Here is a 13828-nt window from a genome sequence, read left to right on the forward strand (position 1 = left end):
GAGACAGTAAATCAGCAAAAACAGAGTCAAAACCATGAGGTCAGAAAGCAAAAAGACATGGGAAACACGCTATAAGATGCCAAGTCTAACACCAGCAAAACATGTGTATCTCCCACAGGTTTATTTAATATTAAATCAGGAGTTTTAGGCTGAATTGACATCTTCTAAATTTCTCAACCAAAATATCAAAAAGCTTTAGAAGACTCTCAGGGTGAGGATTGTGGGTCTGAGAATCCATATTCCTTCTCTGTTAGTCCAAGCCTTTGCCCCGCCTATAAAATGTGAGGATTTTGGGCATTTTGAACAAATGGGCCAAGTACTTGTATTTTTTAGCAACCACAGAAAGTGGTGCAGCGGAGCAAAACATTTTTTCATGTTTTCAGGGTTCCAGATCAATATTTGTAGCATCACGGCTCTTTCATTAGGGTATCAGTGTAAAGTTCACTTAGGACAAAAACTCTTCCCTTACATCAGTCTAAGCAAATAAAATATTTTACTGTGATCATTTCATTTAGAATTAAACTACTGCCCTTTTTTCGTTGAACAATTGGACATATATTTGCGAGTTAAGAAAGAGGCTGCAAAACACTTTCATTGTAGCCCTTAACACAATCTCTAACCCTGCCAACACTTATCGGGGGGATACATGTCTTTATCCTCACTAATACACATATATAAAAATATGTTGTTTTCATTCATGTATGTAAATAGTACCTCATTTTCAAGTTGTCATGTTCTTCCCTTAGGTGTCAGACATTGTAGGGTGGCTTGTTACTGACCAAGAAGGTGAAAATAGTATTGAGCCTCAGAGGGATTTGTTTGACGGCCCTCATCAAATCAGTATCAACAACAGTGAAGCAATGAAAACACTCCCAACTCCAATATACTGGGAAGCCCCTACAGCATACCTTGGGAATAAGGTAAGTTTCCTAACATGTCATGCCATCTTACACATTAACTCAATTCATAAACACACTTTTAAGCTTTTGGGCATAGCATGCAATGTTTAGCGATTTCTTTCAGTGTTTATATTCTGTTGATCTGTTTTTACATAAATTGTCCTTGAACTTTGTTTACTATGTCAGACAAAAAATATGTGTACTTCAGTGCTTTGGAAGCTATATATGAAGGACTTTGTGTAGCCATAAGGGGTAAATATTTTCTATGTACCTAATGAGTTTGCCATGTTCTTTAAGAAATCAATTAATCAAAATAAGTATTGTACAGCTATAGTGCACAGAGTGGTAAAACATAGGTGTATGATGAATTAAAATTACATTGTCTGTGTGGGGAATTTTAGTAATTTGTGAAACTGCAAAGATTGTGAACTCTGTATAACTTTTAATTGGTCTGCATTGGGTGGCTTTGTTGTGTCTTAATTATCTTTGGAAGTTATGTTCCTGTGAATTATATGTTTTTTTTTATCAGAGTGCGTGAAGGATTTGTAAGAGTCTTGATCATTTTGCTTCTTGATTTTTTAGGGTGATGGTTGATTATTGCTCACTGCATTAAGTATGGTTGTGCATGTTGTCCGAGCGGGAAGCATAGTGGGTTGGTATCTCCTTGGGAATTATATGACAGGCTGAGAGTAGCGTTTCTAGGTCTGCCTAACAAAAAGTTGCAAAAGATCTATTGTGACCTTAGAGTGGGCTTACAGCCTGCCCCTTCCTTACCTTTGGTTGGTCTTATTGTTATTTTTATTTGCCTGCTTCTTAGTCGGTGGCTTGCCTTCCTTTGCTTGTGTGTTTCCCTCCCCTGGGGCATGGCCTCTCTATGAGCCTTTTGACTGGCCAATTTCTATCCTTCCATTTGTCACATTTAGAGAATTAAGTTTTTAAATTTAACTCTCCATGCGAGTGCATGTGTTTTTTAGCTCTCTCCCTTGTGCTCTGTTTCCTCCTGTCAAATACCCTCTGCCCACTCTATGTTAGTTCCACTCCTCCCAACATTGAATTCAATGTACAGTTTTGAGATATCATAAGATATGTGTTTGCGTTCCCTTTAGTATTTTGAAATGTCTTTTTATCTACCTTTTTTAAACAGTACTTTACAGACAAACATTGGTAAACTGAACAGCTTGGCATTCAAAATATAAAGGAGAGACCGATTGACTTTGCCAGTGCTTGTTCTAATATATTGCACTGACATGTAGAAGGTTGTTTAGAGTTTGAATCACCATAAACTGGTGATTTGCCTGTCCACCAAACTCGTTGTTGGGCCATATAAGTCAGAGGTGCAGGAATTTCACAGGGACAGCTCCCACTTTGTCAATGATATATCACCTCATGTAGGGTTTTGGTATTTGTTCTGTATTTTGCAACTAGCCAATAATGCTTCTCTTCGCTATAGTTCACAAGGGGTTATCAAAACCCCTTTGTGAGTTGGAAAAGCATTTCTGAGAAACAAAGGAAATTTAGTGCGTTGTCACTTGTGCTAATTTAGTTGCAAAGCCTGTGACTTTACGAATCACAGCCTTTTGGACTGCAAAAGCTGCTAATATATCGAGCCATTAAGGTGGCAAAGACTACAATCAGGCGGTTAACAGTAAGTAGATGGCACTCATGACTAACAGATTCTGGGCTGAATAAAAAAACATTAAGCAAACATTGTTTGAGCTAACTATTGTAGAGACTATAACAAAAGTCTAAAAAATAAACTAGTATTATAAAAGTCCATTGGAACTTTACAGAAGAGAATAGAGTTTTATAAATTATTTTCGTAGCCAAGAAAATCTGCTGCTTCACTTTCCAGTGCTGTGACCGGTCATATGCAGCATCATCATTACCCTTATGGCATAACTGGCAAAATTCACTCCCCAAGAGATGGAGCCCATTGTTACACTTACCCGCACCCCCTTATTTCACCACATCTTCTCATCATTCAAGCTCTTGCTACACATCCAGAAAAAAATGTTGCATTGGCAAACAGGGATGTATCAGCATCATGTTCATTGCATAGATAAGTACACCAAGAAATCATAGGGGTATCACATAAATTGGGCTGTTGCCCATTCCAACGCAATTACTATTCTAACTCCAGGGGGGTGTTACTTTGGGGAATAGGTTGTAACAGTTTTGCAGTGTAAAGCCCTGCGATGTAAAAAGTTATTGCAGAGTAAAAAATGCAGGGTAAAGCCATGTGGAGCAAAAAATGTGGGGTAAACGAAGTTTCCCAGTTAAGACATGTCGAAGTGAGCTCTGGTTTGACATCGCATGGTGTTCTCATCGGGACTTCTGGCCCATTTCTCGTCGGTTCTTTTAAACAATCACACCCTTTCATCAGTTTCCACTGTTGCATACTTACCACTCTGTGTCTGTCACCAACCTCTCGACTCTCATCGCTTGAGTTGATAATGTCTTCAAAATGGAAAGCATTCTATTCAGGTTCTGCCCTACTTGTTGTGGGAAACTGGCTCTTTATATAGTATACCAAAAAGAGGTATGCTTTGCAAAGAGTCCAAGTATCTCTTATAAGTGGACAGGTTCTTGCTCTAGAAATCCCAAGATGCTCTTCTCGAGGGTAGTTAGACATCTGCAAAACAATAAGGAGATCCACACCAATTTATAAAAATAACATGTATATTTATATGTATTTAGGCACCAGAACCAATACGAACAGGTAAGTACTTTTTGTAATAGAAAGACTTCCAGGTTTTAAAAGTCGACACTTAGTTCAGTGTTCAGAGGTGGCAATGTTATCCTATGGAGGAAAAACAAATACTGCATACAGGTTCAATACAGAGACTTATGGGACCAATCTCCTGTACTTAAGGTGAGTATGGGGCAAGGTCCAAGGCAGCACCAAGAGGTCACACCCGGCTGCACTAGGTCGGCTGGGTGCAGAGGTGCAATACAGCATTGGGTGTTCAATGTTGGACAACGGGGATCGGTCTTGGTGAAAAGAGGCTCCAGATTTTGACTTGGAGGCCACTCAGGCTGAACCAGCAGGGGGTTTCAGGTCTTGCAGTGGTCAGGGACGCGGTAACAACTTTGGTTCTCTTCTCCAGGGGTGATGGGTGCAGAGGTGTCTTGAGGTGTTGGGTTTTTGTCACCGGGAGCACTCGTGGTCGAGGCTGCCTGAAAGTATAGGCTGCAGGAGGTGTTGGTGAGTTCACAGTGGGCAAGTCCAAGGTGAGCTTTGTCTCTAGAGAGCCGGGGACCACGCTGGCACCATTGGCCCACTTCAGCTCAGGCTAGGCGGCATGGTTGTAGTATTGCTTTCTGGTGTTGGGTGTTGGCAGTCAAGAGTCCTCTCAGGTCTCTAGGGTTGCCTGCAGAATGCAGGGAAGCAGCTCCACAACTCCACAGGAGTTCCTTTTTCATGGGTGAAGGGCTGGTCATTCTCCAAAGTTTTTGGAGACACAGCAACTGCAGGACAAGTCGTCTTTGGCACAATTGTCTCGGACAGCAGACAGGCCGGCAGGTTTGGTGCCAAGGCAGTTGCTGGTGTTCTGTTCTTACTTCTTGTGACTCTTCACGCCTGTCATCTTCTTTCAGGTCAGCAGGATCTGATTTCCTGGTGCCAGGGGATTCTCTAGATACCAGATTTCCATACCAAAGATGGTGGTCTCTGTGAAGCCTTCCTTGCCTTGGAATACAAATTCACAGGCCATCCTGTGTGTGTGTGGGGAGGTTAACAACCTTCTGCCCGAGCAGGCTTTGTTACTGACCTCCTTTGAGCAAAGGCCCTCAGCTCTCAGGGTCAGGAACTTGTTTGAGGTGGCAGGCTGGCTAGTACCAGTCAGTCAGCACACCAGTAGTTGGTAGGTTTTCAGGGGGCACCTCTTAGGCGCCCTATGGGTGCATGTATTGTTAAATCCATCACTGGAATCAGTGCCGACTTATTGATACGAGATGTTTGATACCAAACATCTCCGGTTTCCGTAAAGCTGGGGAACTCATTTTCGCAAGTGTGCAGCACGTCCTTAAAATGGATTCCCTGGTCACTTGTTTTGGCAGTAATAAAACTGACCACCACAGGGGCATATCTGTTCATGCAGATATGTCCAAACATGTAGTATGGGGCACCCTGCCTTAGGGTTGTAAGGCCTGCTGTAGGGTTTACGTACCTGTACTGCATGCAGTGTCTGTGGACAGGGCACCCAGGGATGTGTGCCATGTCGTGTTCTCACGTTTGTCTGCACCAAGACACGCAGCCTGCAGTGGTATTCTGTATGTGTTTGGTGAGGGGTCCCTTAGGGTAGAACAATTCGGGATGCAGCCTTTAAGGACCCTCTATTGACTCCAGGGGTACCATTTACTAGGGACTTACAGGGAGTGATAAAGGTATTGTCAATTGGGGAAACAATTGATACAGTTTTGGGAAAGAGATCTGGCACTGGGGACCTTGTTAACAGGAACCCAGTGCACTTCTAGTCCAAATCGCATCAAATACCAGGCAAAAAGTGGGCACTTTTCTTCATCTGAGTACCGACCTCCATGAGGTGTGCAACCTTTACTTGTCTCCTAATCATTGTGAAGACTCCTGTTCGGTTGTATGGTGTAGGCACACATGGCTCAATCACGCATGCCTCTACCACACAGCCTGAACCACAAATGCATCTTAACCACGCATTCATTTACCACGCAAGCCTTTACCATGCAATTTCATGGTGAAGGCATGAATGGTAATTGAGTATGCATGGCTAAGTTTGCGACCCCCCTCCCCCTGCCCTCAACTACAAACTCCCTGCATGCCCACCCAGCCCTTTGGTACCAATACCCAACCCCCATGCTTTCCCTAACCCTCAGCTTGCACTACCCGAACCCTTCTCACCTTGCGCTGTCCCTAAAACTACCCCAACCCCTTCCACTGCCCTGAAGCCTAAAACCATAACCCCTATTTTTAAAAACGACCCGACCACCCTAAGCCCTAATAACTACCCCGCCACCCCCTAAGCCAGTGATCTTCAAACTGTGGGGTGCGCCCCACTAGGAGTGCGGGAACTCTTTTGAAGAGGGGCTCAGCTCCACAAACCCACAGTAGTGCACGAGTCCCAACAGAAAGTTTTCTTCAAAATATTTTGTTACCTATTTCCCTTGTTTTGTATTTTGTGGCTTTATTTTTAAATGCAGTTTGCCTTCTACTGCAAATGCTTCTTTTAGTCTAAAGTCCTTTGTAAGAACAGTGGAAACTAGGTAAGCAGTACCGGGCTGGAATCTGAAAGCAGCCTGAGCAAAATGTTGAAAACAGCCCCTGCTACCTTTCTGTTTCTTCCCAATATCGATCTCTCTCGTTTTGTACCCTCTGTGCCAATTGCATTAAACCTGACTGCTGGAGAAATAGGCCGTTAACTGTCAAAAAGAGGCCCCTAATGGCCCTCACGGACCCCCTGGGGCAAGGAAATGCCCGATGAACTAAACAGCTAATCAGGCCCTGCCCATGGGCTGTTGCAAGAGTCCTGTTCTGAGGAGGAGATTTCAAGGGAAGCCTAGGGAAAACAGGTAGGTGGGGCAGTCAAAAGAACTCAGCCTCTAAGTATGTGCTAAATAGTGTCTTTTTCACACATTTTAATGTTTTTGCTTTTTTGATCTTTAGGAATAGAACATGCATCATTCAACCTAAACAATTACCACAATTTTGTAAGAGCTTTCTTCTGATATTCTTTCTAGAGTTCCTCTGAAAACGCAGTTTCATGTGATTTTTGAAAAGCTATTTTCTGAGAATGCTATCTAGAATAAATTGTAGAATGGGACAATATCACACCAGACAAAAAAGTGGTTCACTTAATTGTAAGTAAAGCAAACGCCAGGTTTAAAAAATGTTTGCTTTCATTCTCATGCCTCTTTCTCTCATTACGACATGCTGCCTTTACCAGACACAACTGCACCGTGGCCTTGCCTCCCTTCATCTAATCCTCATCCACAGGCCTTACAATGTTCTCTCCTTTGTCCTCTCAACACTGGTCGGGGGTATTCCAGTTGCCGAAATGCCCATTATACAAGATGCTGGGTAGGGCACTATGTGGCAAGAAGCAAAAAAGGAATAACACATCCATCTTCCTGTTCTCCCCTTCCACAGTATACTGAAGGCCCACCCCATCATTTCAATCAACTCTGCAGTGGGTGCCCATACTCCCTAGCTCTCCTGATGTCCTACAGACCTGCTTGTCCCTGAGATTAGTGTTTCATCCCCTGTAAATGCCAGTTTTACTAACAACGTCTCCTGTAGGGTGGTGGTGGTTGTGGTGGTGGTGGTGGTGGTGATGGTGGAAGTGGGTATGGAAGGGGCCTGAGGTCCCATAATACACTAACATCCATGAAGAACTTAGCGTTCTTCCCTTGGAAGGATGGACATTCTGCTACTCTCATACTCAGTCTCAGGAAAGTGCCCTAAACTCAAGGGTTCTGTGATCTTTGTCTCAGTGCTGCCATATGACGCTCAGCTGAGTCTACATGGCTACAGCTCCTTACATCAACACAATGGGAGTAAGCGCAGCTTGGTCCAGAGATCGACTGCTCCTCATCTCAACACAAACTGTAAGCCCACCCCTGTTTAGTACCATACTTACCCTTGTCTCGAAATATACCACTTTGTAGTTTCGAGGGGAGCCTGACTCCAAAACATTTTTTCAAGGGGGGCTCCATGTAACATAGTTTGAAAACCACTACCCTAAGCCCTACAAACTGTCCTGACTACTCATTCCCCTGCCCCTGCCCTGAGGCCTAAAACTCTGACCCTTAGCTAACACTACACCGACGGTTTCCCACCCCTGCGCTGTTCCTAAGACTACCCCTACCCCTTCCACTGCCCCTAAGCCTAACACCCTAACCCCTAATTAATAAACTACCCCAAGCCTCTCCCATCCCTTTAAACTACCCCAATCCTCCCTAGCACTGTAAACTTCCTCGAATCCCCCCAGCCCTAAAATCTACCCCGCCATCCCCGAAGCCCTAAACACTGTCCCAACTACCCATTCCCCTGCCCTAAGGCCTAAAACCCTGACCCTTAGCTATCACTACATCGACCCACTCCCACCTCGACTCCCCCTCCCCAGCCTTGAACACAATCCTGAACCCCCCCAGAAAATGACCCCCTTCCCCCTCCCCAACCCTGAGAACAACTCTCTCCCCAACCCTGAAAACTACCCCCTCCCCAACCATGAAAACAACCCCCTGCCCAGCCCTGAAAACAAACCCGCCTCCTTCCCAAGCCCTGAAAACAACGCCGAACCCCTCAGCCCTGTATCTACCCCCAAAACCATACAAACTACCCCCAAAACCAGCCCCAGCCATACTTTCCTCAGCCTGTCCTCTGTCAAGGTCCAAGGTCTTGCTGCTTCTTAGTTCCGCCCTGCAGCTTCAGCAGCTAGACTGAGCACTGCCTTAACCACGCATATGCGTGGTTAAGGCATATGCCTGGTTAAGGCAAGCGTGGTTACGCTTGTGTAGTCGGAACATGCGTGGCTCTACCCGCGTTGTTCCGGCTGTTCCCTCTCCTGTTCGGCATTTCTTGCTTTCTGAAACAAGAAGACTCTAGGGAAGCAGTGCTCTCTTTGAATCGCCTCGACATTCATGGCACACAGATGGGAGAAGGAAGATACCTCAGACTTCTTCGGTGAGCGAGCCAAGTCAGATGGTGAACAACAGCTTGCCGCAGGCGCCGAAGTCGAAGCGGCCTTTTCGCCAGAATGCCTCAACTCCGAGGCGGATGTCAAACCAGAAGATCAAAGTCAGTACTGGCACCCTTCTGCTCACCAAATGGAGGCACCAGCCTTGAGCTCCCGTGCCGTCTCTGAGGCCTCCGGTGCACTATTGCCTTCCGGCCATGGTTGACTCTGCTGTTCTGAGTTGGGCCCGATGTCTGTTAAACACTCTGTGCCGAAGGCCTCCTTCAACCTTCGAGCATTGCCTTCAACTACTGCTTCGGCACCAGACTCGAAGATGCAGCCTTGACCACCCTTGGACTCGAAACGGGTGGACCAGATACTTGCCACCCGAAGCATTCGGAACTGAAGGACATCTCGAAGCATTCGGAACCCAAGGACATCGCCTCTAAGCATTCAGGGCCGAGGCATTCTGAGTCAAGATCAAGCCCCTTTTCTGCTCACTCCAGAACTCCTTCCACTGCTGCATCCTCTTCTGCCTGTGAGGACTTCGACCAACAAATCCTCCAGCGAATGCAGGAACATCTCAATGTTAAGCAGCAGTGGATCCACAACCAGCCGGGCACTGTTCATATCATAACAAAGCCTCCACAGCTGGCAAAAGACTCAGGGGCATATGTACAAGGGGATTGTGCCACCGGAACGTCACTTTTTTCGATGGTAGTGTCGCAATGTCCTGCACCATATTTACAAAGCAGCGTTAAGCCACTTTGCATGGCTTAACACCGCTTTGTAAATATGGTACCCTTTCACACTGGTATCTGCATGAATTGGGCGTACAATGGATGATGCTGTGGGCGTTCCACTACAACATCAATTGCTTTTTGACACTGCCCCAGATTTACAAAGCTGTGTAAATCTGAGGCAGCGGCAAAACCTAACAGCATGCTAAAGCCGGCATTAGATTGGCACAACAAGGAGAAATACTTTGATTTCTTCTTGATTTTGCTTTTTCCTTGTGTGCGGCATTCTGCAGCACAAATTGAAAGAGCAAAACACCATTAATGATTGTTTTTGTGCAGTAAGGTGTCCCTTCCTGCACAAAAACAATCATTAAATAATGGTGATTTGCAACTTCTATGTGTGATGCACACATAGAAGTAGCAAATCACCGTTACTGATTGTTTATGTACAGGAGGGGACACTTTCTTGCTTATAACCAATCATCCCTGCAATGCAGGACCCCTTGTACTATGGCTCAAGCGTGTCTGTGTTGGCACTAGGCAGCTATTTTTAGGGCCAGAGCTAATGAAAACACAGGGGTGTGCCATATTCTTATAAATATGGCACATCCCTGCAGTTTTTAAATGGTGCAGCGCTGGGAAATTTGCCGCAGCACCGGGCTGCGCCATTTCCTTATACATATTACCCTCAGTCTCTCAAAAGAGGAAGTTGACTTTTGAGGATGCCCTCAACCCTCCTGTCCCTCCCACTCCCAAAAAAAGCCTAAAATGCTCTACAGGGCTACCTCTCCATTGCCAATTGATCGACCATCTCTTCCATCTCCTCCACGCACCCCTCCCCCTTCTCAACTTTCTCCTAGTTCTCCTGTACTGCATGTGGAGTCTCCAAAGCACTCACCATGGGGTTTATCACAATCAGGGGGTGGGCACTGTCCAAGTCTTCCCTTTGGCTCTTATGCCACTGCTCATCAGTGGATCCAGATCCAGACTTGTACCCTGCAAAATCCTCTCCCTCAGAAGACATCACCATTTACCATTAGGTCCTTCATAGGGCAGCTACTTTCCGCAACATGGAGATGCATGTGCAGCAAGAGGAAGATGATTTCCTCATGGAGATCCTCTCCTCCACCCAGCGCTTATTGGTGTACCTTTATCATGCCCAATAGAGGACCTTAGACCAGCCACTGAGATATTTAAGGAGGCAGTCAAAGCGAGGGTTGTTACACCTAGAGATGATCATTAATTTAAGGACTCCCCTAATGACCCTCCATATATACAAGGTTAGTTACTCACTGACTCTCTAGTAGTCCATACAGCTAGAAACGAGCTAACACTCAGGGCACAGGGTATACGCCCCCTCCAGACCGGGAGAAAAAGAACATTGATGCCAGGAGTCAGAGGCTAGCAGCACCTTCTGCTATCAATCAATCAATCAATCAGGGAATTGTAAGCCCGCTACTCACCTGTGAGGGTCCCAAGGTGCTGGGGGGGGGAGAGGGTCTTCAGATCTGTTTAGCCGAAGAGCCAGGTCTTGAGGGTCTTCCTGAAGGTGTTCAGGGAGGGGGCGTGTCTGATGTCTGTCGGTAGCTCGTTCCAGGTCTTGGCTGCAATGTGCCTGCTCTGGCTCTGTGGACGCGCGGGGTTTCGGCCAGTGCAAGGTTGGAAGATCGGAGGTTTCTTTTGGGTACGTGGAAGCTGATTCTGTTGTTGAGGTATTTGGGTCCGTTGTTGTTTAGGCATTTGTAGGTGTGATTGAGGATTTTGAAAGTGACTCTTTTCTCCACGGGGAGCCTGTGGAGACTTCGTAGGTGTTGGCTGATGTGTTCATGTCTGGGGATGCCGAGGATGAGTCTGGCGGCGGTGTTCTGTATTGTCTGGAGTTTGCGGAGTAGGGACTTTTTGCTGCCAGTGTAGAGAGCATTTCCATAGTCCAGTCTGCTGGTGATGAGTGTGTGGGTGACTGCTTTCCTTAACTCAGGGGGGATCCACTAGAAGGTCTTGCGGAGGATGCGGACGGTATTAATGCAGCTGGAGGTGACGGCATTGACCTGTTGGTTCATGGTGAGTGATGAGTCGAGTACAATGCTGAGGTTCTTGGCGTGGTCTGAGGGGGTAGGTGGGCTTCTGAGGGAGGTCGGCCACCAGGTGCTGTCCCATGCAGAAGGCGTGGTACGAGGACGAAGACTTCTGTCTTTTCGGCGTTGAGCTTCAGGCAGCTGTTGGTCATCCAGACTGCGACGTCTTGCATTCCTTTCTGGAAGTTGAGTTTGGCAGTGGTGGGGTCTTTGGTGAGGGAGAGGATGAGCTGCGTGTCGTCGGCATAGGATATGATGTTGAGGCCGTGTTAACAGACGATGGCTGCGAGGGGGGCCATGTAGATGTTGATGAAGGTGGGACTCAGTGATGAACCCTGTGAAACTCCGCAGGTGATTTTTGTGGGGTCGGAGAGGAAGGGTGGGAGTCTGATCCTTTGGCTTCTTCCGGTGAGGAATGATCGTATCCAGTCCAGGGCTGTTCCTTGTATGCCTGCGTCGTGTAGTCTGGCGACTAGTGTGCGGTGGGAGACGGTGTCGAAGGCCACTGAGTAGGATGAGGGCTGCGGAGTGGCCTTGGTCCAGGAGAGTGCGGATTTCATCTGTGGCAGCGAGTAGGGCGGTCTCTGTGCTGTGGTTGCTTCAGAATCCGGATTGGAACGGGTCGAGGACGGCGTTCTCTTCAATTAATCGTTTCAGTTTCCTGTTGACTGTTTTCTCTGCAACTTTGGCTGCGACGGGGAGGAGCGAGATGGGTCGATAGTTCTTGAGGTCGGTGGGGTCAGCTGTGGGCTTCTTGAGCAGGGGTCTGACTTCTGCGCTCTTCCAGTCGCCTGGGAAGGTGCCTGTTTTGAAGGTGGTGTTGATGGTGCTTTGTAGTTCGGGTGTGATGGCGGCCGCTGCTCTGTGGTAGATTTGAGGGGGGCAGGGGTCGGTGGGGGCCCCCGAGTGGATGCTTTTCATGGTCGAGGCGGTGTCTTCAGCCGTGATTGGTGTCCAGTTGGAGATGGTGGGCTGGCTGGTGTTTGTGGGGGGCAGGGGCCATCTGTGGCGCCTGGTGGATGGTCAATGAAGTTGTCGTAGAGGTTTTTGATCTTGAGGTGGAAATAGGTTCCAAACTTGTCGAAGAGGTCTTGGGATGGAGTGATGTCTGTGGCTATGCTGCGTGGGTTGGTGAAGTCTTGAATGACACTGAAAAGTTCCTTGGAGTTGGTGGAGTTGGCCAGGATTTTGTTGTGGGTGAAGTTCCTTTTGGTGGCTCTGATCTGGTTGTGGTAGTCCGTCATGGCGTCCTTGTAGGTGGTGTGGTTTTCGGTTGTCTTTGTGTTTCTCCAGTTCTTCTCCAGGCATCTGCAGGTGCGTCTGGCTTCTTGGAGAGCGGTGGTGAACCAGGCGGCTTTCCTGGGGCGTTGTCAGTCGGGGTTGCGTAGCGGGGCGAGCTTGTCTGCACAGTTGGAGATCCAGGTGTGGAGTTTTCTGGCTCTGTCGTTTGCCCGGGTGCCCAGGTGTGCTATGCATTGGTGCATCACCGACTCCATCGGCTCACTCTCCCTGTACGACCATGCTCAGTGGAATTAGATGGCGGACCATCTTCCAAACATCTCCCAGAGCAGTACTGCAAGAAGAGACAGGAATTGGTGGCAGAAGGAAAAGTTTTCTCTAACACCAACATCTTGGTATAGCAGGACCTTCAGTGGGCAGTATCTCTTTGGCCTAGGTCGCAAAATATTAGAACTAGTAAAAAATTACACTAGCTTGGCCAAATCGATGGGTGCTCTACAGACATCACTTCTCATGGCACCTTTTGACGCTCCCAATGCCGATGCAGCCGCTCGTGGCGTTAGCACCAGCATTCTCTTGCATAGTTTTGCTTGTCTGCATGTGTCTGGTTTCAAACCAGAGGTACAGCAGCACTTCCTAAATGTACATTTTAATGGCCAGCATCTCTTCGACCCAGGTCGACGAGATGTTAGAAAAAGCAAAGAAGACACTGGCATGGCCAAAGCGATGGGTGCACTACAGGAATCACTTCTCATGACTGCTTTCGATGCTCCCAATGCCGTGTTGCACAAAAACCCACCACCCCGGAAACCTGGATACAGGTGCAATAATGGCATGGGTAGAGGAAGGGGCACAGCCCCAAAAGGGGCAGCCCTTCCAAAACAGTAACACTCTCCACCTTCCCCATCCACACAATGCCTATTGGGGGAAGGTTGCAGTGTTTTCTGCTCCATTGGGCAGAAATTACCTCCGACAGTTGGGTTCTCAACATTTTATTGGAGCGGTACTGTCTTGAACTGACTCAAACACCACCAAACATTCCTCCCTCCCAGACAGAATGTTCACAGAACAGCTGCGACTCCTCTAAGAAGAGATATAGGCCCTCCTCACAAAAGGGGCCATAGAGCTGGTTATGCAACAATACAGCGGAAAGGGTTTTTATTCCCTGTAATTTCTTACCCCCAAGAAGGACTGCACCCTAAGGTCCATCCTCAATCTCAGGCCCC

At 47.1% G+C, this 13828-nt stretch overlaps 1 protein-coding gene across 3 annotated transcripts in view; it reads left to right on the forward strand.

Moving 5' to 3' along the window:
• The window catches only part of LAMA1 (laminin subunit alpha 1), a 692815-nt gene that overhangs the window by 320867 nt on the left and 358120 nt on the right, over positions 1-13828 (forward strand). For all 3 annotated transcript variants that reach the window (XM_085605997.1, XM_085606000.1, XM_085605998.1), the window contains one exon: positions 747-920. In XM_085605997.1, the coding sequence (XP_085462123.1) occupies positions 747-920 (174 nt within the window). The remainder of the gene's footprint in view (positions 1-746; positions 921-13828) is intronic.

This window comes from Triturus cristatus, chromosome 5_1 (assembly GCF_964204655.1).
Source record: "Triturus cristatus chromosome 5_1, aTriCri1.1, whole genome shotgun sequence".
NCBI lineage: Eukaryota > Metazoa > Chordata > Amphibia > Caudata > Salamandridae > Triturus > Triturus cristatus.